The sequence below is a fragment of the Megascapheus bottae genome, chromosome 25, assembly GCF_031878675.1.
Source record: "Megascapheus bottae isolate mThoBot1 chromosome 25, mThoBot2.hap1, whole genome shotgun sequence".
Classification (NCBI taxonomy): Eukaryota; Metazoa; Chordata; class Mammalia; order Rodentia; family Geomyidae; genus Megascapheus; species Megascapheus bottae.
Window position 1 is genome coordinate 7,086,547 of NC_143533.1, and position 23,175 is coordinate 7,109,721.

The window sequence follows — 23,175 nt, forward strand, 5'->3', positions numbered from 1 at the left end:
CCATGCTCTGTATGTCTCCTCAAGGAGACTGGCAGACCAGCTCTTGGGTTGGGAGATTGACTTCGTGGTAGAGTGCTTGCTTAGCATGCATAAAGCCCTGGGTTTGATTCCTCATACACAGAAAAAGCTGGAAGTGGTGCTGTGGCTCAAGTGGTAGAGTGCTGGCCTTGAGCAAAAAAAGTTCAGAGACAGTGCCCAGGTCCTGAGTTCAAGGCCTAGAAATGGGGAAAAAAAATCTCTGCTTTTGTCAGTGATCTCCGTGTGGGGGACTGTGGTTGACGGGGCCTTATCGCTGCCATCAACCCTGTCCCCACCTCGTGGCTGCCTGGGTACAAAACTTGGCTTAGGGTTCCCATGTGATGCTCTACCACTTGAGCCACAGCTCCACTAAAACAGCTTTTTGCTCAGCAATTAGAGATAAGCATTGTAGAACGTCCCTGCCTGGTCTGGCTTTGAACCTTAATCCTCAGACCTTAGCCTTTTGAGGAGTTAGGATTACAGGCATGAGCCACTGGTACCTAGCTTGTTTGCTTTTCCCCAACTTTCTAAGTGTGCTTTTCCTCCTTCGTCTCCAATGGCTGGACTAGGCCTAGCCATTGTCATAACAACCAACATCCCATAATCCCTTCCTCCAGCTGTATTTGCTGCTGCCTTACCGCATGCAGGGCCAGTCTATGCTTGCTTGGCCTCTTTCTTGGTATATGTGTTAACCCAACATGGTGGCCAAGATGTCAGTTCCTGTCCACTCTCTGGAGCCCCAGGAGGGAGACGGGTGGACTTGGGTCCTGCCGTCTATGTCCATCTGACACCCACGAGGGTGCCTGACCTGTGGGGTGTTCCTTGGCAGGTGGACTACAATGCGAGTGCTTGGCTGACAAAGAACATGGACCCCTTGAATGACAATGTAACCTCCCTTCTCAATGCCTCCTCAGACAAGTTTGTGGCTGACCTGTGGAAGGACGGTGAGTCCCGGGCCTCCACCTCTGCCCGCTGTCCCGGGTGTGGGGCCTGTGCTCCGGGCGCAGGGGAGAGGAGCAAGCCCCCCAGCCTTTGGCCACATGCCCTCCATTCTTTCATTCAAGCATGGGCAAGGGTGGGGAGGGGAATCAGCTGTGCACGGGCCCTGAGAGCCCCCAACACCTGGTGTCAGGGAGAGACAGGCCAACAGCTTGTTACAGGGAGCCAGAGTGACGGCCCAGCGATGTAGGCCCCGGTCAGGGCGGAGGTGAGCCTCGCCTCTCCTGTGTCCTGCAGTGGACCGCATCGTGGGCCTGGACCAGATGGCCAAGATGACCGAGAGCTCCATGCCCAGTGCCTCCAAGACCAAGAAGGGCATGTTCCGCACTGTGGGCCAGCTGTACAAGGAACAGCTGGGCAAGCTGATGACCACGCTGCACAATACCACGCCCAACTTTGTGCGCTGTATCATCCCCAACCACGAGAAGAGGGTGAGCCGGGGTGTCCACCAGGGGGCGCCATCAACACTCCACCAGGAAGGGGTTAAGGCTGAGCTGGGAGAGGGGCCTGCCCCTGCCACCAGCCCCTGCCCGCTCCAAGAGCTCCATCTGCCCTGGGTGGAAAGACGCTGGAATGGGGGGGCCCATTCCTCACTCCTGGAGGGGCGCATGCACCATTCTTCCAGTCCACAGTCACAGAGCCGTTCTCAGAGCCAGAGGGCTCAGAATGGGCAAAAGCGCGGAAATGAGGGGAGGGGGGAATGCTAGGCGTAGATACGGTGTGAGGTGAGGATCACACGGGTGAGGTGGAGTAGGGAACAGGGGTGAGAATGTGGGGTTCCTTCTGTGCACACCGGGGCTCAGCTGTCTATAGGAGGGAGTTTAAGCTGGAACAGGTTATTCTCCCATGTTTGGTTTAACCATGTGAGGGGCACAGGAGCCCGCTGTAGTTGTCCACAGTGGTGGGAGAAGAGGGTGGCAGTGGGCAGAGGAGGACACTGGTGATGAAAACTGTAGGGTGGGAGAGGAGGGAGGAAAGGCTGTCAAGTGGATGATGGAGGGGGGAGGAGAGTGGGGGAAAAAGCCCCAGTTTCTATCAGGGGATGCTAATGTACCAAGTATGTAGACAGCACAGAACACGGGGCCGTAGAAAGAGGGGGTGGGGCAGGGACGGTGGCTGAATGGTAGCGTGCTTGCCTGGCCTGCATGAAGCCCTGGGTTTGATTCCTCCCTACCACATAAAAAAGGCCAAGAGTGGAGCGGTGGCTCCAAATGGTAAAGCACAAAGAGCTCTGAGTTCAAACCCCACAAAGGGATAGGAACCTAGACCGAATGTGGTGCTCTTACCTCACTCCTGGCTGACCCCTGTGAGGACCCGGGGCTGGCATGGTGAGCGGGTCTGGGGCAGGAGTCTCTGGGGGGTCGTGGTCATGGCTGTCCTCTGCCGGTGCAGTCGGGCAAGCTGGACGCGTTCCTGGTGCTGGAGCAGCTGCGCTGCAATGGAGTGCTGGAGGGCATCCGCATTTGCCGGCAGGGCTTCCCCAACAGAATCGTCTTCCAGGAGTTCCGCCAGCGGTGGGTGTCCCGGCTGGGGGGTGCGGGGCCAGGGCCATCGCTGGGGGCCTGTGCTGACTTCTGCCCTCTGTCCCAAGCTATGAGATCCTGGCAGCAAATGCCATCCCCAAAGGCTTCATGGATGGGAAACAGGCCTGCATTCTCATGGTAAGCCCGGCCCAGCCTCCCCCTGTGGCCCCTGGATGTCCAGCCTCGGCCCTTGCTTCTACGGGGTGAGAGAGGCCTCATCATCCGCCAAACGGCCTCTACTGCCCGCCCTCTCCGCAGATCAAAGCCCTGGAGCTCGACCCCAACCTGTACAGGATCGGGCAAAGCAAGATCTTCTTCCGCACCGGAGTCTTGGCTCACCTGGAGGAGGAGCGGGACCTGAAGATCACCGACGTCATCATGGCTTTCCAGGCCATGTGCCGGGGCTACCTGGCCAGGAAGTAAAGATGCCCCACCCCCGACCTGCCACAGTGCCGCAGGGGGCCCTACATCACCACGGGGGCGGGGGCTCTGGGAGCTCTTGGTTCTCACAGTAGACCCCCACTTGCTGGCTTCCTAGCTCAGTTCCCCCCCTGCCACCCTTCCCACCCCCAGGTCCTGGCAGCCCTTTTCTTCCTGACCTGTGATGGCAGCCCAGATGGCAGCCCTCACTTCTGTGCTTCTCCCCCCAAGTCTCCCGGCAGGGAAGAGTGCTGGGTTTGTTTCCTAGGGGTGTTCGCTCTGCCTGTGAACCTGGGGTCCCCTTGGGCCATTGAGAAAGGCAGTGGAACTCATGCTGGTGCTCAGGAAGCTAAAGGCAGAGGAGTGGGGGGCACCGGGGGAGGCCTGTCTCTGGAGGCTGCCTCCCTCCCCAGGGCCTTCACCAAGCGCCAACAGCAGCTGACAGCCATGCGGGTGATCCAGAGAAACTGCGCTGCCTACCTCAAGCTGCGCAACTGGCAGTGGTGGAGACTCTTTACCAAGGTGGGTGCTCACCTACCCCCCCCCGAGACTCCCATCCCTGCCCCCGGGCCTCCACATGAGGAACCTGGGACTGCCACATAGCTAGAGGCGCCCCCCATGTGACTCTGCACCCCTGCCCCTGCTTACAGCTATCAGTGGCCCCAGCTGCCATATTGGGGTACACCCTTTCCCTGCCTTCCTCTGGGGAAGTGGGCATACATGGCCATCTAACGACCCAACATCGGAAAATCTATCCCAAGAACGTCATCTAACCCTGCTGGCACCAGTGGCTCACGCCTGTCATCCTAGCTACTCAGGAGGCTGAGATTTGAGGATCACGGTTTGAAGCCAGCCTAGGCAGAAAAGTCCGTGGGACTCTAATCTCCAATTAACCACCCAGAAAAAGCTGGAAGTGGCACTGTGGCTCAAGGGGTAGAGGGCTAGCCTTGAGTTGAAAGGAGCTCAGGCCCAGAGTTTAAGCCCTAGGACTGGCAAAACAAATAAAAGGTAAGAATGATGACCAGTAGGCCCAGGCCCTGGCCTCTGCCCCTGCCCTGTGCAGATGACCACAGGAGAGCCCCTGGGCCCTGCTCCTGTCTGGGGCCTCTGGACATGTGAAGTCATTTGTCCTGTGCACACAGCTGACACTTGCAGCCTCTCGGATCCCTCTAAGCCAGTGAGGTCGCGGGGGGGGGGGTAGCGTGTGAGGAGAGCATGTCTGCATCCACATGCAGGTGAAGCCGCTGCTGCAAGTGACGAGGCAGGAGGAGGAGATGCAGGCCAAGGAGGATGAGCTGCAGAAGAGCAAGGAGCGCCAGCAGAAGGCAGAGAGCGAGCTCAAGGAGCTGGAGCAGAAGCACTCGCAGGTGTGGCTGGCAGGCCGATGAGGCTGCCGGAGGGGGTGGTGGCTGAGTACCTACAGGGCCCCAGAGGGGGGGGGCCTCACCCGCTCCCTCCTGTCCCATGTGCAGCTGGCCGAGGAGAAGAACCTGCTTCAGGAGCAGCTGCAGGCGGAGACGGAGCTGTACGCTGAGGCCGAGGAGATGCGGGTGCGGCTGGCTGCCAAGAAGCAGGAGTTGGAGGAGATCCTGCACGAGATGGAGGCCCGCCTGGAGGAGGAGGAGGACCGGGGCCAGCAACTGCAGGCCGAGAGGAAGAAGATGGCCCAGCAGATGCTAGTAAGGCTGCCCAGGGAGGGAGCGAGTCCTAGTTGCCTCAGCTTACTCTGTCCTCTGCCTTGTATGTTGGCACTCCTCTCCCCATCACAGCCCATGCACAGCCTGGTGCCTGTGCATCAGTCAGCTATTGCCACGTAACAAAAGAGCCTGAACTTGAAATAATACTTAGCTGATGTGATGAGAACTTGGAAAGGGCTTAGCTGGGTGGCTTTGGACCTGCCGAAGGGTGGCACTGGTGATAGGCTGTCCCCACCCCCCAGAGTTATGCACTTATTTTAGAACCACCATGGCACCCATTATCCTACTTTACAGGTGAGAAGACGGAGAGCTTCATGGGACGGAGAGGGTGGGGGCTGGGGTTCCCAGCCTGGCTCCGGTGTTCATGGGTATCTGAGTTCACTGTGGGCTTTCCCCCCCACCCCGACTCTAGGACCTGGAGGAACAGCTGGAGGAGGAGGAGGCTGCCCGGCAGAAGCTGCAACTGGAGAAGGTCACGGCGGAGGCCAAGATCAAGAAGCTGGAGGATGACATCTTGGTCATGGATGACCAGAACAACAAACTCTCCAAGGTGGGTTCCCGTGGAGCACCCCTGCACCTCTCCCCTCCGTGTGCCAAAGCCCCCGGGCAGGGGTGGGGTCCCTTGAGCTGGATGGGAGTGGAAGGAAACAAGTGGCAAGTGGGACAGGAAGCTTCTCGAGTATTTTGAGTGCTAGGTTGTGCCTGTAACGTGAGCCATTGTCTCTGCTGTTCATGTAAACATTACGGAAAGTAGAACATAGCTTCTTTAGAAAGAGCTGACCCTGTTTCTCCCCCTCCCCCCGCCCCATCGACTTAGGAGCGGAAGCTTCTGGAGGAGAGGATCAGTGACTTAACAACCAACCTTGCCGAAGAGGAGGAGAAGGCCAAAAATCTCACCAAGCTGAAGAACAAGCATGAGTCTATGATCTCGGAGCTGGAGGGTGAGCCGGGGAGCAGGGACTCACCCCAGCCCAGAGCTGGTGCCTCACGTCTGTGATCCCTGCTGCGCAGGAGGCTGAGGATGGAGGATGGAGGATGGAGGCCGGGGAGGCCCCACAGGGCAGTCAGGGACTGGCTGGGGGAAGATGGGGGGCGGGGAGGGGGAACGGCCTCCTGACGGGCCCTGGCTGTACTGCAGTGCGGCTGAAGAAGGAGGAGAAGAGCCGGCAGGAGCTGGAGAAGCTGAAGCGGAAGCTGGAGGGTGAGGCCACCGACTTCCATGAGCAGATTGCCGAGCTGCAGGCCCAGATCGCGGAGCTCAGGGCCCAGCTGGCAAAGAAGGAAGAGGAGCTGCAGGCCGCCCTGGCCAGGTAGTGGCCACACAGGCGCCGCTGGTGGTGGGGGGCAGAGAGAGCTGTGATCAGACCCCACGGTCCGCTGGCTCCATTCCGTCCCCCAGATTAGACATGGAGACCGTGCGCACACCACTGTCCACCCTCTGGTCTTGTTCTTTCTTGCTTGCTGCTGTCCACTCACTGGCACAGTGATCACTGATCTCTGGACAGGGCACCACACCACCGGGGAGGGGCCCAGCACGGATGGCCAGCATGTAGCCCCTAGAGCGTAGGGACTCATCCCTGGCGCCCCTTCCCCGGCAGGCTGGATGATGAAATGGCTCAGAAGAACAACGCCCTGAAGAAGATCCGGGAGCTGGAGGGCCACATCTCAGACCTGCAGGAGGACCTGGACTCGGAGCGTGCGGCCCGGAACAAGGCGGAGAAGCAGAAGCGAGACCTGGGTGAGGAGCTGGAGGCCTTGAAGACGGAGCTGGAGGACACGCTGGACAGCACGGCCACCCAGCAGGAGCTCAGGTGCGGGCCTGGCTTGGGGATGGGGCTCGGGGGATCCCGAACAGATCTGAAATGTCACACGTGAAGAAACCCAGGCCCCAAGAGGTTAGGGGATGGCTCGAGATCCCACAGCGAAGGGCAAGCAGGGGAGCTCTGAGGTGCTCAGCTCTGGGCCCCTAGGTCTTTGTCCCCTTTTGAGTGACCCTGTTTTGGTCTGGGTGTCACCCCCTGGCTTCTCCTGGTCAAGGGCAAAGCGGGAGCAGGAGGTGACGGTGCTGAAGAAGGCTCTGGATGAGGAGACAAGGTCCCATGAGGCGCAAGTGCAGGAGATGAGGCAGAAGCACACGCAGGCCGTGGAGGAGCTCACAGAGCAGCTTGAGCAGTTCAAGAGGGTACGTGGTGAGACAGCGCCCCGCCCCTGCCACCATGCCCCCCGTACCCGTAAGTGGGAGATTCCACACCTGATGCCATGGGATGGTTCAGTCAGGTGCACTGAAGAAAGAGCTGGGTACAGTAGCACCTGCCTATAATCCCAGTCACTTGGGCAGTGGAGATTGGGAACTTCCCCAGTTCAAGTTAGCCAAGACTAATGAAGAGCTCTTCATGTAGTGCTGTGTGCCCCCATATCCCAGACCCGCAGCCACAGAGCCCCAGAGAGGGGGAAGGGAAGGATGGCTGCAGCCCTCCTCTCTCCCTCCCCAGGCCAAGGCGAACCTGGACAAGAGCAAGCAGACACTGGAGAAGGAGAACTCGGACCTGGCTGGGGAGCTGCGGGCCCTGGGCCAGGCCAAGCAGGAGGTGGAGCACAAGCGGAAGAAGCTGGAGGTCCAGCTGCAGGAGCTGCAGTCCAAGTACAGCGATGGGGAGCGTGCGCGGGCCGAGCTCAGCGACAAGGCCCACAAGCTGCAGGTGAGCGCCCCCTAGCGCCGGGGCGCGCTTCCCATCCCATCCAACCCTGCAACCTCCATCTGCTCCTGCTCTATACATCCCCAGACACCACCTAGGCGGGGGACACCGTCCTCATTCACCTTGGGAAGGCATGTGGAGTATAAGTGGAAGAAATCTGTGGGGCAGAGGGGCAGCAAAGGTCCAGTGGTCAGAGATGGAGGGAGGGGACTGTGGCTACATAAAGAACAGCCTTTGAGGCCCCATGGCTGGGTGATAGAAGCCATCGCAGGGTTCTAAGCCAAGGTCCATCTCACTGGGGTTCAGCCTGCTTGGCCTGATGCCCCAGTCATGCCACCCCGTGCTTGGTGTGTTGCTCGTGCCCGACTGGGGAAGGAAGTACGATTCTTCACGTGCGCAGTGAATGGATGGTAGAGGTTTTATTACCCACAGTCACGCTCGTCCTCTGTAGTGTCTCATCCTGGCTGCTGGGACCCGGGACCCAGGATCTAGTTAGTGGGATCCAGGCCCACTCAACGCAATGGGGGCTCACATGAGCTCTTAGCAGTGCAGTGTGGAGGGTCCAGAACCCAAGTATGTGCGAAGGGTGTCCCGGGGGGGCATGGGTACTCTTCCCACCCAAGAGCCCACCGGGTGTGACCTTGAAGGCACAGGGGGCTCCTCTCACATAGTGAGGGCCCTGTTCTAGATGGTTCTGCTGACAGAGTCTCCCTCTTCACCCTCAGAACGAAGTAGAGAGCGTCACAAGTCTGCTCAATGAAGCAGAGGGCAAGGCCATCAAGCTGGCCAAGGACGTGGCTTCCCTTGGGTCCCAGCTGCAGGACACCCAGGTGCGCTGTCCCTTGTCCCCTGGGGGTTTGGGGTGGGTCCTGGGTTTGGGTCCAGCTGGGGCGGCCCCCTGGAACCTCCATGCCGGCCTCCTTAGGAACTGCTCCAGGAAGAAACACGCCAGAAGCTCAATGTGTCCACCAAGCTACGGCAGCTGGAGGACGAGCGCAACAGCCTGCAGGAGCAGCTGGACGAGGAGACCGAGGCCAGGCAGAACCTGGAGCGCCACGTGTCCACACTGAACGTGCAGGTGCGTTCCTGGCAGGAGGGGGTCCCCGCAGCCACAGGGCCCGTCCTTCTTCCCCGGGGAAGGCCATGGGGGGGAGGGTTCTGCCCTCACCCCCACTCGCCTGCTGCCCCTTCAGCTCTCTGATGCAAAGAAGAAGCTGCAGGACCTGGCCAGCACCGTGGACACCATGGAGGAGGGCAAGAAGAGGTTCCAGAAGGAGATTGAGGGGCTCACACAGCAATACGAGGAGAAGGCTGCAGCTTACGACAAACTGGAAAAGACCAAAAACAGACTTCAGCAGGAGCTGGACGACCTAGCGGTGGACCTGGACAACCAGCGGCAGCTGGTGTCCAACCTGGAAAAGAAGCAGAAGAAGTTTGACCAGGTAGGAGCTCAGGCCCAGGCTGGGGGTGTGCATTCCACTCCACGGTAAAACCATCATCAGATCAGAGATACCCAAGGAAGCCGCCGTGTAGACTTTCCTAGACCCCAGCACCATGGCAGCTACCTGCAAGCCAGCACTCCCTTAGTTTCTAGCCCCGCAAAGAACTGAGGCCCGTTCATTCCTGCCTCTCCGCGGGTAGGCGCGGACATGATGGGGTGACAGCTTTGAATATGTTTCCCTGATGGTTCACTGTGTAAAACTCAAGCCTGACAGAGTAGACCTGAGACAGGGAAGCCCCGGATAGCCGCCATTTGATCCCACCACTGCCAGAACTGTGCCGAGAAGGCAGACCCACAGCTATTGCTGGGACTGATGTCTGGGTGCATGGAGAGGCACATGAAGGTCCCCTCCACCTTTCAGCATGATGGACCTACAGTTTAAGAGCTCCTTTGCAGGCAGGTGTGGTAGGTAGTGCATTCCTGTAATCCTAGCACCCGCTCAGGTAGCATGAGGACTGGGGTTGGAGGTTCTAGTCCAGGCTCCCTCGTGAAAACCTGTCTCAAAAGATACCAAGTGACAGGAGGCGGAGGTGTGGCTCTGCCAGGCGCCGCTGAGCCTTCTCATGTGTCGTGTTGTAGTTGTTAGCGGAGGAGAAGAACATCTCTTCAAAGTACGCGGATGAGAGGGACCGAGCAGAGGCCGAAGCCAGGGAGAAGGAAACCAAGGCCCTGTCCCTGGCCCGGGCCCTGGAGGAGGCCCTGGAGGCCAAGGAGGAGCTGGAAAGGACCAACAAAATGCTCAAGGCCGAGATGGAAGACCTGGTCAGCTCAAAGGATGATGTAGGCAAGAATGTAAGTCATGGGTGGCTGCCAGAGGCCATCGCCAGGGCCTGGGGTGGGGGGGGGGTTGCTGCTGGCCATCCTAGCTGGTGGGGGTGGGGGGAACAAGGCTCACGCTGGGGAAGACCCCGCCCACAGGTACACGAGCTGGAGAAGTCCAAGCGCGCCCTGGAGACGCAGATGGAGGAGATGCGGACGCAGCTGGAGGAGCTGGAGGATGAGCTGCAGGCCACGGAGGATGCCAAGCTGAGGCTCGAGGTCAACATGCAGGCCCTCAAGGGCCAGTTTGAGCGGGACCTGCAGGCCCGGGACGAGCAGAACGAAGAGAAGAGACGGCAGCTGCAGCGGCAGGTGAGTGGGCTGGGTGGCCGGGCCCCCTACCCCTGGGGCTCCAGGGGGGGATCTGGGGGGGCTGAGAGGAGAGGCCCCCCTGGGTGGCCTCTGAGGGGCAGCCAGGCAGCCGTGCCTGTGCCCCACGCAGCTGCACGAGTTGGAGACAGAGCTGGAGGATGAGCGGAAACAGCGCAACCTGGCAGCTACAGCCAAGAAGAAGCTGGAGGGCGACCTGAAGGACCTGGAGCTTCAGGCCGACTCGGCCATCAAGGGGAGGGAGGAGGCCATCAAGCAACTCCGCAAGCTGCAGGTGCGTGGTGGTGATGGTGGGGTCGCAGGGCGGCCAGGGCTCAGCGGGGAAGGTTCTGGGAGCTTCCTCGAGGTCGGGTGGTGAACTTGCATCTGTGTAGCTGTGTCTGTGCCAGGCGGGCACGCCTGTCTTCCAGTCAGTCCCCAGGGTCTGCTTCTTAGGTGGCAGCTGGAGGTGCTGGGGGAGGCTAGCTGGGTGGTGGACTGGCATGAGTGTGGGCAGGCCCGGGCTGAGTAAAGACCTCTCAGCATGTCCTCCGTGTGCCCTGTGCAGGCGCAGATGAAGGACTTCCAGAGAGAGCTGGAGGACGCGAGGGCCTCCAGGGATGAGATCTTCGCCACAGCCAAAGAGAACGAGAAGAAGACCAAGAGCCTGGAGGCCGACCTCATGCAGCTCCAGGAGGTAGCGCACCCCCCTCAAATGCTGTGGTTCCCCCCCGCCCCCGCCCCAAGCAGGCCCAGGAGGGCACACAGGGCTTCCTGAGCCCAGGGGGACTGCAGGGCTGTGGAGATGGGGAGGCGGGTCACCACCACGGGGAGCAGCCAGCACTTTCCTCCTGCTGCAGGACCTGGCTGCGGCTGAGCGGGCGCGGAAGCAGGCTGACCTGGAGAAGGAGGAGCTGGCCGAGGAGCTGGCCAGCAGCCTGTCTGGAAGGTATGGGGTACAGGGGAGGAGAGCTGGTGGCTACTCGGTGCTGCCTGCCTCTGGATGAGGATCTGAGCCTCTTCCCACAATTAGAGACCAACGGGAGGGAGGCAGGGCCTCCTGGGGAGGGGGAGGGGGTGGGGGGAGGGGACAGGTCCTGAGATGGCTTCGTCCCCTCAGGAACACACTCCAGGACGAGAAGCGCCGCTTGGAAGCCCGGATTGCGCAGCTGGAGGAGGAGCTGGAGGAGGAGCAGGGCAACATGGAGGCCATGAGTGACCGTGTCCGCAAGGCCACCCAGCAGGTGAAGCCAAGTCTAGGGTTGCTTCCTGTCCTGGAAGAGCAGGGAGGCCTGAGATTAGAGACCCAGGGCCCTCGTGACTCTGATAAGAGGCAGGCACCCTGGCCTCCCTCCCTCCCCTCCCCTCCCTCTCCTTAGCCCCCGCCCTGTAGCATCCCTTCCAAGAAAGGGGAGGGTCACTGAAGCCAGGTGTGGTGGTTTACCTCTGCAATCCCAGCTGCTCAGGAGGCAGAGACAGGAAGCTTGTGAGTTGGATGCCAGCCCTGGCCAAGTTAGTGGCTTGGACGTTTCTAGAAGAGCTGACTCCCATGTCAGGGTGGCCGGCTCAGGCCCAGGGACTCACAGAGGAAGCTGAGGTCCATCCGGGCCTCCATGTCCCTCATCTCCCCCCTCCCTGCCCCCACCCGCAGGCTGAGCAGCTCAACAACGAGCTGGCCACGGAGCGCAGCACGGCCCAGAAGAATGAGAGCGCGCGGCAGCAGCTGGAGCGGCAGAACAAGGAGCTGCGAGGGAAGCTGCAGGAGATGGAGGGGGCCGTCAAGTCCAAGTTCAAGTCTACCATTGCAGCGCTGGAGGCCAAGGTCGCCCAGCTGGAGGAGCAGCTGGAGCAGGAGGCCCGGTAAGCAGGGGCTGAGAGAGGAGAGTGGAGCGTCTCCATCCATTCATCCATCTGTCACCAGGGATTAAACTCCAGGCCTGGGGCCTACCAGACAAGCACCCTACCACTAAGCTATGTCCCCAGCCCTGGTGTGGCTTTACTGATGATTCACATACGGTGCTACTCACCCCTTTCAAGCCAGGTGTAGTCATGCATGCTTGTAATCCCAGCTACTCTAGAGATGTAGGAGGATCACAGTCCACAGTGAGGGTCAAAGAGTAAGGCACTATCTGAATAAAATACACTAGAAGATTGGGGTTTGGCTCAGGGGGCAAAGCTCTTACCTAGAAAGCTCTAGTCCCCTATACTTGGGGAAAGGAAAAAAGGTGTTAAGCCTCTGAAGCTTGCATAATATTTTCATCCTTTCAAAAACAAAGCCCAGGGCCGGGAGTTTGGCCTAGTGGTTAAAGTGCTTGCCTAGCATGCATGAAGACCCAGGTTCGATTCCTCGGTACCACATACATAGGGAAAAAAAAAAAAAGCTGGAAGTGGTGCTGAGGCTCAAGTGGTAGAGCTCTAGCCTTGAGGAAGTCCAAGGACAGTGCTCAGGCCCTGAGCTCAAGCCCAGGACAGGCACAAAAAACAAACAAAAAACAACAACAAAAAACAAAAACAAAGCCCATAGCCAGGCAATGGTCTCATGTCTGTAATCCTACCTGCTCAGGAGGCTGAGATGTGAAGATCATGGTTTGAAGCCAGTCAGGGTAGAAGTCTGTGAGACTCTTGCCTCCAGTTAACCACAGAAAACATGAAGTGGAGCTGTGGCTCAAAGTGGTAGAGTGCTAGTTTGAGCAAGATAGGGCCTGGGCACTGTCCCTGAGCGGAGTTGAAGCCTGCATTCTAGCCATCCCTTGTCCTGTCCCCGCTGCCCTGGCGGGGCTTTCCCAGGCTCGCCTGTGCAGCAGCACTGGAGCAGCCTTGCCTTCTCGTTCCTTTTGTTTCTCGTGATGGCAGTGAGGTTTGAACTTGGGGCCTTGTACTCGTGAGACAAAACTCTACTACTTAGGACATGTGAGTCCCCTTCTCTTTGCCAGTCCTGGGGCTTGATCTCAGGGACTGGGTGCTGTCCCTGAGCTCTTGTGCTGATGGGCTACTGCTCTACCACTTGAGCCACAGCTCCAGTTCCAGGATGTGTGCGATTTACTAGAAATAATACTCTCAGGGACTTTCTTGCCTGGGCTGGCTTTGAACTGAAATCCTCACATCTCGGCCTTCTGAGTAGTTAGGGTTATAGGCATAAGCCATGCTGGTGGCCTGCCAGCCTTGTTTTTTTTTTTTTTTCTTATTTTTTCAAACAATGTCTTGTTTTTATTCTCTGGGCCAGCTTGGACTGTGATGCTATTTTCACTAACATGTGGTTGGGGAGATAGGTGTGTGCCACTGTGTCTGAGATAGGGCCTTGCTGTAAAAGACACACACACACGTTCAGAGACGGGAACATACATGCACACAGAACATGACCCTCAGTCTGGAACTATTTAGGAATAGAATGGAAATAGACATTTTACAACATCATTATACATAACTGAAATATGTATCTAAAAGAAAACCATTAAAAAAAAAAGGTGGGCTACTCAGAAGAAAACTTAAAAGATAGTTCCATGGTTAGGGTTGTAATGATCATAGTAAGTTAAAGGAAAGGTGGGGGTCTCACTGGGTCTCAAGACCCAGGCTGGTCTTGAACCTTAATTCTCTGGATTTCTACCTCCCAAGCGGTGAGGAGCTCAGGCATAGCCGCCAGGGACCTCCAGTGAGCACTGAGGTTGAGCCTGACATGGGTGCGTCCTGACCTGGGGTCGGGGCTCACAGAAGCACCTCCCTTTCCTGGTTGTGTGTAGGGAGAAGCAGGCGGCCGCCAAGGCACTGAAACAGAAGGAGAAGAAGCTGAAGGAGGTGCTACTCCAGGTGGAGGATGAGCACAAGATGGCCGAGCAGTACAAGGAGCAGGTAGGCCGGCCTCGCCTGCGCCTCAGGCCTCAGCCAGCCCCGCTCAGCCCCACAGCCTGGCTGAGCCGCCACCTTGTCCCTCACAGGCTGAGAAAGGCAACACCAAGGTCAAGCAACTCAAGAGGCAGCTGGAGGAGGCAGAGGAGGAATCCCAGCGCATCAACGCCAACCGCAGGAAGCTGCAGCGGGAGCTGGACGAGGCCACCGAGAGCAACGAGGCCATGGGCCGTGAGATGAACGCACTCAAGAGCAAGCTCAGGTGAGGGCCCTGCCGGGAACTGCAATGCTGAGCCCAGCAGGAGCTGCCTGCCCGAATTCCCTGCTCCTGCCTCCCGTTCTCTCTGCCCCAAGCCCCACGGCTAAGGCAGGGAAATGCACACAACGTTCCCCCCAAGACCCTGCAAGAATCCAGCCACTGCTCAGCACCCTAGTCCACGCCGCAATCCCCCTCTAGACCTCGGCCACCCCACAGCCCACCCTCGCAGCAACCCTCCGAACCCAGCCCAAGCCCAGTTACCACAGTGTGAGCTCTCGGCTAGGAGCTTGGCGACTGGTCCCCACCTGGGCCTTTGCACTGGCCGCTCCTATGCAGTGAATGCTGTCCCCGCTTGCAACCTTTGCAAGTCACTCACTCCAACATTTCCCCCCTTACTTCCTTCCCTGCTATTGTCCCTTATTCCTGTGTCATGTCACCAAGTCCCTGCTATCTGTCTGTCCCTCTACCCAGAAGCCTCACAGCTCTGTTTGTCCATCCCTGCCGGTATGGCTTTGAAATGAACCATTTTATGACCATTTGTGGCCATCCTGCCCCTGAGGGTTTTTGGGATGTTTTTTGTTGGTCATAGGACTTGAACTCTGAGCCTGGCAATTGTCCCTGAGCTCTTCAGCTCAAGGCTACCGCCCTACCCCTTGACCCACAGCCCCACTTCTGGTTTTCTGGTGGTTAACTGGAGATGAGTCTCACGGACTTCAGTGCCTGGGCTGGCCTTGAATCACCATCCTCAGATCTTAGCCTCTCGAGTAGCTAGGCTGACAGGCATAAGCCACCGCACCCAGCTTGCCCCTGAGGTTTTTAAACGAATAGATCACAAGATTAAACACACTGGAGGAGTGCAATGGTGAACTCTCCCTTGTGTGAGTCGCAATCAGGCCCAAAGGGAAGGCTTACCTCTGGTCAGGCCCACATGATCGCCAGACTGTGCCGTGGTAAAGGGCGTCGGGGAATGCGTCTTGTACAGCGCAGCTCCAGCACTGAGAGACCAGAGAAGACTGCTCCCATGAGGCCCCTGAGTCTGTGCTGGGGACTGGACACTGCCCCCTCCCCCGGGGCTCCCCATCGGCAAACACTGCCCGGTCCTCCTCCAGGCAGCCCAGGCCAGCACCAGAATGACCACACGTGATGCAGGCTGAGGGCGGGTACTGCCTCACCTCTCCCTGCACCATGCTTGAGTAGGGGCAAGGCGGCTCCTCAGAGCCACCTAGGAGCTGCCAGGGTCCCTCCATGGGCTGCTGGCCTCCGGCTGGAGGCGGAGTCACGGAACAAAAGCAAGGGGCACAGTTGCCCAGGCCAGGGGGGATGTCAATGTCAATGCCTTTGTTGTTACGGATGTCGTTCGCCATTCCCCGGCCACCAGTGGTGACCAGGCAGGCGTGTCTCTCTCTGTTTCAGAGGGCCCCTCCCACAGGAAGCCTCGCAGTGACCTGCCAGGTATCCCGCCACAGCTCACGGCCTGTGTGTCACATACTTTCTGTTCCCTTCTGCCCAGCACCCTCCACACACAACACTTTTCTCAAATCCAGAGCCCAGCCAAATCTAAGGGCTTAGACAGTTCGGTCAAAACCACAGGGCCTTACCCCGTCCTCTGCTGACATTTGTCGGCTGGGCACGTTGCTTAGATTTTTTTCTTTGCGCTGAAATCACTCTTCTTTTGCTGTCAGGATGCTGGGAAGTTTCTGGCCTCTTCCTCCCCCCCGCCCCCATACTGGGGAAGAAACCCATGTAATAAATGTGACAGTCGAGACAGTCCACACTATCCATACCCGAGGCTGGGTGTGGCTTCCCTGCCTGGTCCTGGTCAGAGCCCAGGCCTCCCGTGACCACTGCCTGGCCTCCACAGCTCACATCCACAGCTCTGCTGAGCACCTGAGCACGTGGCTGGGACTGGCCATACCCCGGCTCCTGAGCCTGCATGCTTTCAGGGGAGTGGGCACCGGGGTCCCGCTCAATGGGGTGGGGAGGCCTCTACTTCTCTGGGTTCTTAGGAACTTGTCTGCACAGTAAATCTGTAATGGGCTTGGATTATTATTTTTTTCTCTTAGCTTGGAGAGGCCAAATGAGTCCTTGCTTGTGTCAATCTCCCCTTGGCCACTGCTATCAAATACTTAAAGTGGGGTCAGCTTTTGCTGGGAGCTCATGTGTGGGCTGGCGGGGGACACTTTCATAGCCCTCCTGCCAACCTGGATGAGCTGCCCTTGGCACTGGCTGTGACCCACCATGCTTTAAACAAGAGGTGCGAGATTGAGAAAATGAAATTCTCCAGGGCCAGACCCTCTAAAGTCTGGGATGGATTTACACTAACTCAGGAAAGGCCTGAAGCCTGGACAGGAAGGCTCGAAGGCCTGCAGGGCAGAGGCTCCTAGCCCTGGCAGATCTACTGTGGAGGCCAGAGGCCACACCTCTGAGCTCTTTAGAGTAGCAAGCAGACAGCGCCCTGCCCCCTCCTGCTCTGGGGCAAGCCCACCCACTTCAGATGCAGGGAGGTCATTTCTCCACCCCAAACTTCCAGAGCCTTTTCTCAGTGCTAGAGAGGGACGGATTCAGTGCAGAAGCTTCCCTGTGCAGCTGGCGGGGTGGGTGCTCACATCAGGAATGGGTACAACGTTAAGTATTTATTCCTGACCATTGTACAGGCTCCTACAGGTCCCTTCTCAGTGATCAGGAAACCTCTGGGTCTTGCTTATGCCTCTGGTTTTACCTATCTGAGCTGTTCCTTTGACTGAAGGGTCTTTCTGGGGGGTGGGCTTGTAGGCTGGCTTCTCTGCCCAGCTGTCCTGCCATGGAGTGGGTTGGATAGGCGGCTTAGATGTACTAAAGGGAATTAAGGCCTGACCTGTGAGTAGGTCAAGTGGGGCTGGATGACAGAGCCACAGTCTGTGTTCAACCTAAAAATCCCACTGAAATTCCACACAGAAGGCTGGTACTCGGTGGATGGAAGTTGTCTCCTTCCTGCCTACCTCTCCCTCCCAGCCTGGGATCAGCCCTTCCTGTGAAGGCAGGGTGGGCCTGGATAAGGAAGAGGGGTGTGCAAAGGCCTGAGGAGACAGAGCGGGGAGGAGAGAGAGGCACTGCCTACCTGCGGTGTAATTTGCAGACCAGGCACAGGACGCTCACACCTGTTGTCTGCACTGCTAAGGATGCTGAAAGCCAAGGGTGAAGGATGCAAAACCAACCCAGGCACACAAACCTACAAGGCACTTTACCAAAAAGCAGTAGAGCTTTGGCTCAAGCAATAGAGCCAGCTTTCAGTACAAAAGCTCAGGGACAGTACCCAGGCCCTGAGTTCAAGCCCCAGGACAGGCACAGACACATGCACACACGAGATGTAATTTATGTAGCCAACAAAGCTTCACTGAGCTACTTTATGTCACACGTGACACATCCACAGTGCCTAAGGACACAGGCCAGCCAGGCGCCATCTCTACCTTTGGGGAACCTGGAGCGAGAGGCTTGGCACCAGCAGGGGGCGCCCTTCGGTGTCCACTACCTGTCTCCCTATCACACCACCTGGCTGTGAAATGTCAAATTCTTCCAACAGGAAGCCTGGCCTTGCCCTCTTCACCTTCCATTTCCCCCCTGCCCCCAGTCTGAATAAAAATGAGACCTGCTAGCCACCACCTGCCCTTCTATTTTAATCTCAGATGGTAGAGACTGGGGTCGCAAGCTAGACAGTTTGGAAAGCAGACAATCACTGGTAAGATGCGGCCCACTACCACACCTTAGAAGCTGCCATGATTTCTCACCTTGGGCTGGACAGTTGGGACTTGCCTCTGTCAACTGTTGGCATCTGGTCTCGGATGTCTCTGCCTCTTAACAAAGCAATCTACCCAACCTGCAAGGGGAGGACTAAAGCTAGGCGTGTTTTCTGCTTCACACCCACAGGCGAGGAAACGAGACCTCCTCGTTCATCCCTTCTAGAAGGTCCGGAGGCCGCAGAGTTATCGAGAATGCAGATGGTTCTGAGGAAGAAACAGAGTCAAGGGATGGAGACTTCAATGGAATGAAATCCAGTGAGTGAGCGCACCAGGCCCCACAGACTCTAGTCCATCCTCGACTGCAGACGGCGCCAGCCCCCTCACCACCACGCCAGCACCACCCACCCTGCAGTTGAGTTCCCATCCCGGTTTTAGAAGTCCATCGGGAGACACAGCCCAGCCTTGGGCTGATGGAGTGTGTGTCCTGATGGCCAGTTTTGGGCAAAACATCTGCAGTAACCAGTCACTGGCAAATGGGTTTCCATGAACTGGGGAGTTAGCAAATCAGTATCACTGCCCCCCTCCACAGCCCCAACTTGTTCTCTTCCCCGCTGACCCCCACCCCCCGACCTCTCCAGGAAGACCCTTGCTTAGGAAGTTTCCTTCCCCTGCTCCACCTGATATGCCTCAGAGCACACAGCAAGCGCCTCTGGTAGCCTTGGGATGTGACACTTCCTTATTCACACCAGGGTTGTACTTGCGACACACTCACTAATAAAAGGTTCTAAGTCACCAGAAGGTGGTACGATTTATCTGTCAAGCCCTCTTCTGCAAAGCAAAGGCGAGCACTCTCAGTGAACCCCAGCAGTGATAGGAAGTCAAGAGCTGTTTTGTAGGCTGGGAAACTGAGGCCTGCCATGGTGGGATAAACTTGTTGCTGGTAGAGGGAAGGGCTTGAAGACAGGCACAGCTCTGAGGCTTTGGGGTCCATCCTCAAACAACACACAAGAAGAAAATTCAAAACAAAAACACACTGGGTTCAGGCCAGGAGTTTGACCTAGTGGTAGAGTGCTTGCCTAGCATGCATAAAGTCCTGGGTTTGATTCCTCGGTACCACATACTAAAAAAAAAGTCAGAAATGGTGCTGTGGCTCAAGTGGTAGAATGCTAACCTTGAGAAATCTCAGGGACAATGCTTAGGCCCTGAGTTCAAGTCCCAGGACTGGAAAAAATAAAACAACAAAAACCCCAGTGGGTTCAAACCTGTGACCTTACCAATTTGAGGAGACAGGGAGAATAGTTCAAGGCCAGTCCAGGCGTAAAACTTCACAAGATGCCATCTCAACCAATGGCTGGGTGTGGTGATGTACACCTGTCATCCCAGCTATCCCTAGAAACTCTGGAAACCAGAAGTAGAGTCAAAGCCCAGGCTAGTCCTGGTATAAGTGGAAATATAACATTGCAAATAACCAAGCTAGCCAGGTGCCAGTGGCTCACACCTGTAATTCTAGCTACTTAGGGTGCTGAGATCTGAGGATCACGATTCAGAGCCAACCCAGGCATGAAAGTCTGTGAAACTCATCTCTAATTAGCCACCAGAAAACCACAAGGGTGCTGTGGCACAAAACGGTACAGCCTTGAGCTGAAGAGCTCAGGGACAGTGCCCAGGCCCAGAGTGCAAGCCCCAAGACCAACAACAAAACAAAAACCAACCAAGCCAGGCCCTGGGGGTTCACACCTGTAAAACTGGCTCCTAGGGAAGCTTTGGGGAGGACTAAGGTTAGAAGCCAAACTAGGTAGAAAAGCCCATGAGATTCCATTTCCAATGAAATAGCAAAAGGCTGGGCTGAAAGCATGATTCAAATGGTAAAGCATCATCCACAAACAGGTCCTGTCTGCTAAAAGCCCTCAGTTCAAATCCTACCATGGGTAACAATAAATCAATATAAAAACAGGATGGAGGTATGGCTTACGTGGTAGAACCCCAACTTAGGAAGCCCAAAGGAAGCTGAATTCAACCCCTAGTACAGTTACTCCCCCCCACACACACAAAAGGAGGGGCACACACAGTGCATGCCTGAGGAGCTGGACAGGCTGCCTCGTGGACGGAGCACTTGCTTGTACCCCTGAACGAGAATGAGGACCTCAGTCCAGACCTAAGTCCTCCTAAACACAGCCATTATTGCTAGTGGAGAACCCCACGTCCTCAGGTGACACGCCACTGTCAAAATGTCAGGCTCTGTGGACAACCAACAGGTGAATTTGTGTTTCCTCTTGGGTCCCATCCCCAGCATACTGTAGGAGCCAACAGTCCATCGTCATCCCAAACCCCCAGCTCTTCAGCAGTTCTAACCTTTACATGAAGCATTCTTATTATGATCCATAGATCCAACGCTCCTTTATGTTAAAACACGAACCAACGAACTGCTTCTGAAAAAGCCAGTCAACATTTTACCTCGGCAGGTTACATCTGGTTTGTCACCCTCACCATTTAAAGCCACAACACTGGAACACCTAAGAGCAAGGGCGTACTTGCCCACACCTGCAATCCCTGCACTCGGGAGGCAGGAGCAGGAGGATCACAAGCGACAGCCTGGGTGACATAGTGAGGCCCTGTCTACACACTTCCCCAGGAAAGCCATTCTTAGTGCAGGGTCCTAAAAACACACGGACCAGGGCCTTCTCTCCCAGAGCAAGTGTCGTGCGCAGAGATGCCGGTGGGAGGTTCCGTTCCCCATAAGATTCCTCAGGCCAGCTTGGCGCAGAACGAACGAGAAAACAGCAACTGCACAGACAAGATGCCGAAGTGACACCAACCCCTAGGGGACACACCAACCCCCAGAGGCCACTTAAAAAGCCCATTTCTGATTTTGATGTCCACCTTCTATGAGCGGCCACCACACCACAGAGCGGCAGCCCACAGGTTTCTCAGGATTTTATTGCTCCTTAAAAAAGAAGTCCACAGGCTCGCACATTTTAGGGGACAAACACCCCTGTGAGGAGGGTGAGCAGCCCTGAGAGGGCCAGGTCCACTCCAGGCTGGCCTTGCCTGTGCAGTAAATGATGTGAACCAAGTGTGCTAACATACAAGTGCATCATGGGGGGGTGACTGCGAGTGTGCACTGTGACACACAACTTTGTCCCTGGGGGGGTGAACACAGGCCTGGCAGCCCAGGTGAGGAGGAGCATGAGACCCTGCAATGCCCTCTCCTCCCAGCGCCCCCCACGAGTACCGCTTGGCTCTCTTGGGGTCATCGTTGGCTTGCTCCAGCTCCTGGATGTCCTTCTGCAGCTGATTTTTACTTGCCCTTGTCTGCTGAGATCTGCCGGTAGCCCTCTGAGTGCTGCAGCTCCAGCTTCTCCTGAAGGACAACATCCATCCACATGGAGCTGGACACAGGCTCTGGCTCCTCTCTGCTGGCTCCGGGAGGGCCTGTGCTCTCCCTGCAGTCTCTCCACTCCCCCACACCTGCACCCTGACTTCTTAGGGAGTCCCTCCCTCATGTGATGGCCCTTAGGGGCACCCGACCTCCTCATCCAATCTCCCCTAAAGCTCAGTCGACAGAACCGTCTCTCCACACACCCAGAATCTGTGTGTTGCAGGGGGACATGACAGGTGGCTGTCACCTCCTCCCTTATCAGCTGTCTCAACCACATCCTGAGGGCTTCATGCCTCCTGCTCCCCTTACCTGTGAATCTGTTCTGCCACCAACTTTTTTTTTTTAAAGCCAGTCCTGGACCTTAAACTCAGAGCCTGGGTGCTGTTCCTGAGTTTTTTTTTTTTTTGCTCAAAGATAGTGCTCTACCCCTTGAGCCACAACACTTTAGAGTCTCTTGAATTTGTCTGCCCTGGCTGACTGACCCGTGATCCTCAGAGCTCCGTCTCCAGAGGAGCTGGGATGACTGGTGTGGGCCATCAGAGTTCAGCCCCATCAATCTTTATTAAAAAACAAAAAATGGAAGGTGTCCATAGGCCAAGAAAGCTCCCCACAGCCTCGAAGCCTCACACAGGACTGGACACAGACCGCTGCACTCACGACCACCACTGACACCAGGATGACATCGGGCATCTTCCTCAGGAACTGTGCTGCGAAACCTGGATGTCTACGTGTACAGGAGGAGAAGTGCGGCCGATCTGTCACCAGACACCAGTATCGACTCAAAATGGATCAAAGACCTCCATGGCAGACCTAATACTTTGAAACGACTAAAGAGGGAGCAAGAGAAACATGAGAACTTAAGGGGCAGAAATTTTTTGCTGCTAAAATAATTTAGAATCGGGGCCAGGAATTTGGTCTAGTGGTAAAGTGCTTGCCTAGCATGCATGAAGACCTGGGTTCGATTCCTCGGTACCACATACATAGAAAAAAGCCGGAAGTGGTGCTGAGGCTCAAGTGGTAGAGCTCTAGCCTTGAGAAAGTCCAAGGACAGTGCTCAGGCCCTGAGCTCAAGCCCAGGACTGGCAAAAAAAAATAATAATTTAGAATAAAGAAGCCATTATCTTGTAATTAGGCTGGGTTCTTTTGGGGGGGGGGTTCTTTCTTTTTCATTGTTGGCATAATGTAGAGAGGGATTACAGTAACATTCCTCAGGTAGCAGGTATATTACTTCTCACACATTGATACATTTCCTTCCCCCCACCTCTCCTAATCATCTTGTTTTGCCCTCTTCTCTTTCCTATTTCAAATAAACAAATGTATATATAATATACCAGGTAACATAATATGCCAGGCAACAAAGTCAGTTACAGTAACTATGAAATTAACGAAAGGGCAAAAAAAGAGAAGAGAAATGACATAGTACATTAAGAACAATGATCACACAAGATAAAGCTCTTGTTTCTATATCTTAGATTCCCTTTTCTTTAGTCTTATCCTATATGACATATGTACCTAGGTGTTGAGCTATTGTAACCCTCTGCTAGGATAGGTCCCACATGTGTACTAATTACTACAAATGAGGGAAACCATTGACAGGCAGAAATTTTTTGAAAAGTCCCAGAGTCTCAGCAAATAGGAACAAGACTTGACAAATAAGATTATATCAGACTAGTAAGTTTCTGCACACCAGAAGACATAGTGAGAAAACTAAAAAGACAGCCAATGGAGTGGGAGGTCTTTAGTAGTTATAGTCAAAATACACAAGGAGCTCAAGAAACTATCCCCTGACATACAAATTACCCAAATCAATAAATGAGCAAAGGAGCAAAAGAGACTTCTCAGAAGAAGTAAGAATGGCTAACAAATGCTTAAGAAATGGCCAACATTATTGGCCACAAAGGAAATGCAAATCCAAACACTGAGATTCCATCTCACCTAGTAAAATTGGCCACCATGGAGAATTCAAACAGTAAGGAATGTTGGTGGGGACATGGGA

General features: G+C 56.1%; 1 protein-coding gene across 4 annotated transcripts in view; it reads left to right on the forward strand.

Moving 5' to 3' along the window:
• Nucleotides 1-18,223, forward strand: part of Myh11 (myosin heavy chain 11) — a 51,004-nt gene extending 32,781 nt beyond the window's left edge. For 2 of the 4 annotated variants that reach the window (XM_090358120.1, XM_090358121.1), the window contains 28 exons: nt 848-962; nt 1,255-1,448; nt 2,410-2,531; nt 2,609-2,678; nt 2,799-2,959; nt 3,374-3,482; nt 4,196-4,327; nt 4,433-4,639; nt 5,070-5,207; nt 5,475-5,598; nt 5,796-5,967; nt 6,256-6,468; nt 6,695-6,839; nt 7,150-7,356; nt 8,079-8,183; nt 8,279-8,431; nt 8,547-8,795; nt 9,434-9,646; nt 9,773-9,985; nt 10,116-10,277; nt 10,551-10,679; nt 10,843-10,931; nt 11,103-11,226; nt 11,634-11,842; nt 13,720-13,828; nt 13,915-14,087; nt 15,498-15,536; nt 17,988-18,075. In XM_090358120.1, coding sequence (XP_090214246.1) covers nt 848-962; nt 1,255-1,448; nt 2,410-2,531; nt 2,609-2,678; nt 2,799-2,959; nt 3,374-3,482; nt 4,196-4,327; nt 4,433-4,639; nt 5,070-5,207; nt 5,475-5,598; nt 5,796-5,967; nt 6,256-6,468; nt 6,695-6,839; nt 7,150-7,356; nt 8,079-8,183; nt 8,279-8,431; nt 8,547-8,795; nt 9,434-9,646; nt 9,773-9,985; nt 10,116-10,277; nt 10,551-10,679; nt 10,843-10,931; nt 11,103-11,226; nt 11,634-11,842; nt 13,720-13,828; nt 13,915-14,087; nt 15,498-15,528 — 4,068 coding nt within the window. In that variant the 3' untranslated portion in view covers nt 15,529-15,536; nt 17,988-18,075. Of the gene's footprint in view, nt 1-847; nt 963-1,254; nt 1,449-2,409; nt 2,532-2,608; nt 2,679-2,798; nt 2,960-3,373; nt 3,483-4,195; nt 4,328-4,432; nt 4,640-5,069; nt 5,208-5,474; nt 5,599-5,795; nt 5,968-6,255; nt 6,469-6,694; nt 6,840-7,149; nt 7,357-8,078; nt 8,184-8,278; nt 8,432-8,546; nt 8,796-9,433; nt 9,647-9,772; nt 9,986-10,115; nt 10,278-10,550; nt 10,680-10,842; nt 10,932-11,102; nt 11,227-11,633; nt 11,843-13,719; nt 13,829-13,914; nt 14,088-15,497; nt 15,537-17,987 lie in introns of all 4 variants that reach the window. The other 2 variants (XM_090358118.1, XM_090358119.1) reach the window with 1 other exon arrangement.
• The last annotated feature ends 4,952 nt before the right edge of the window (nt 18,224-23,175 follow it).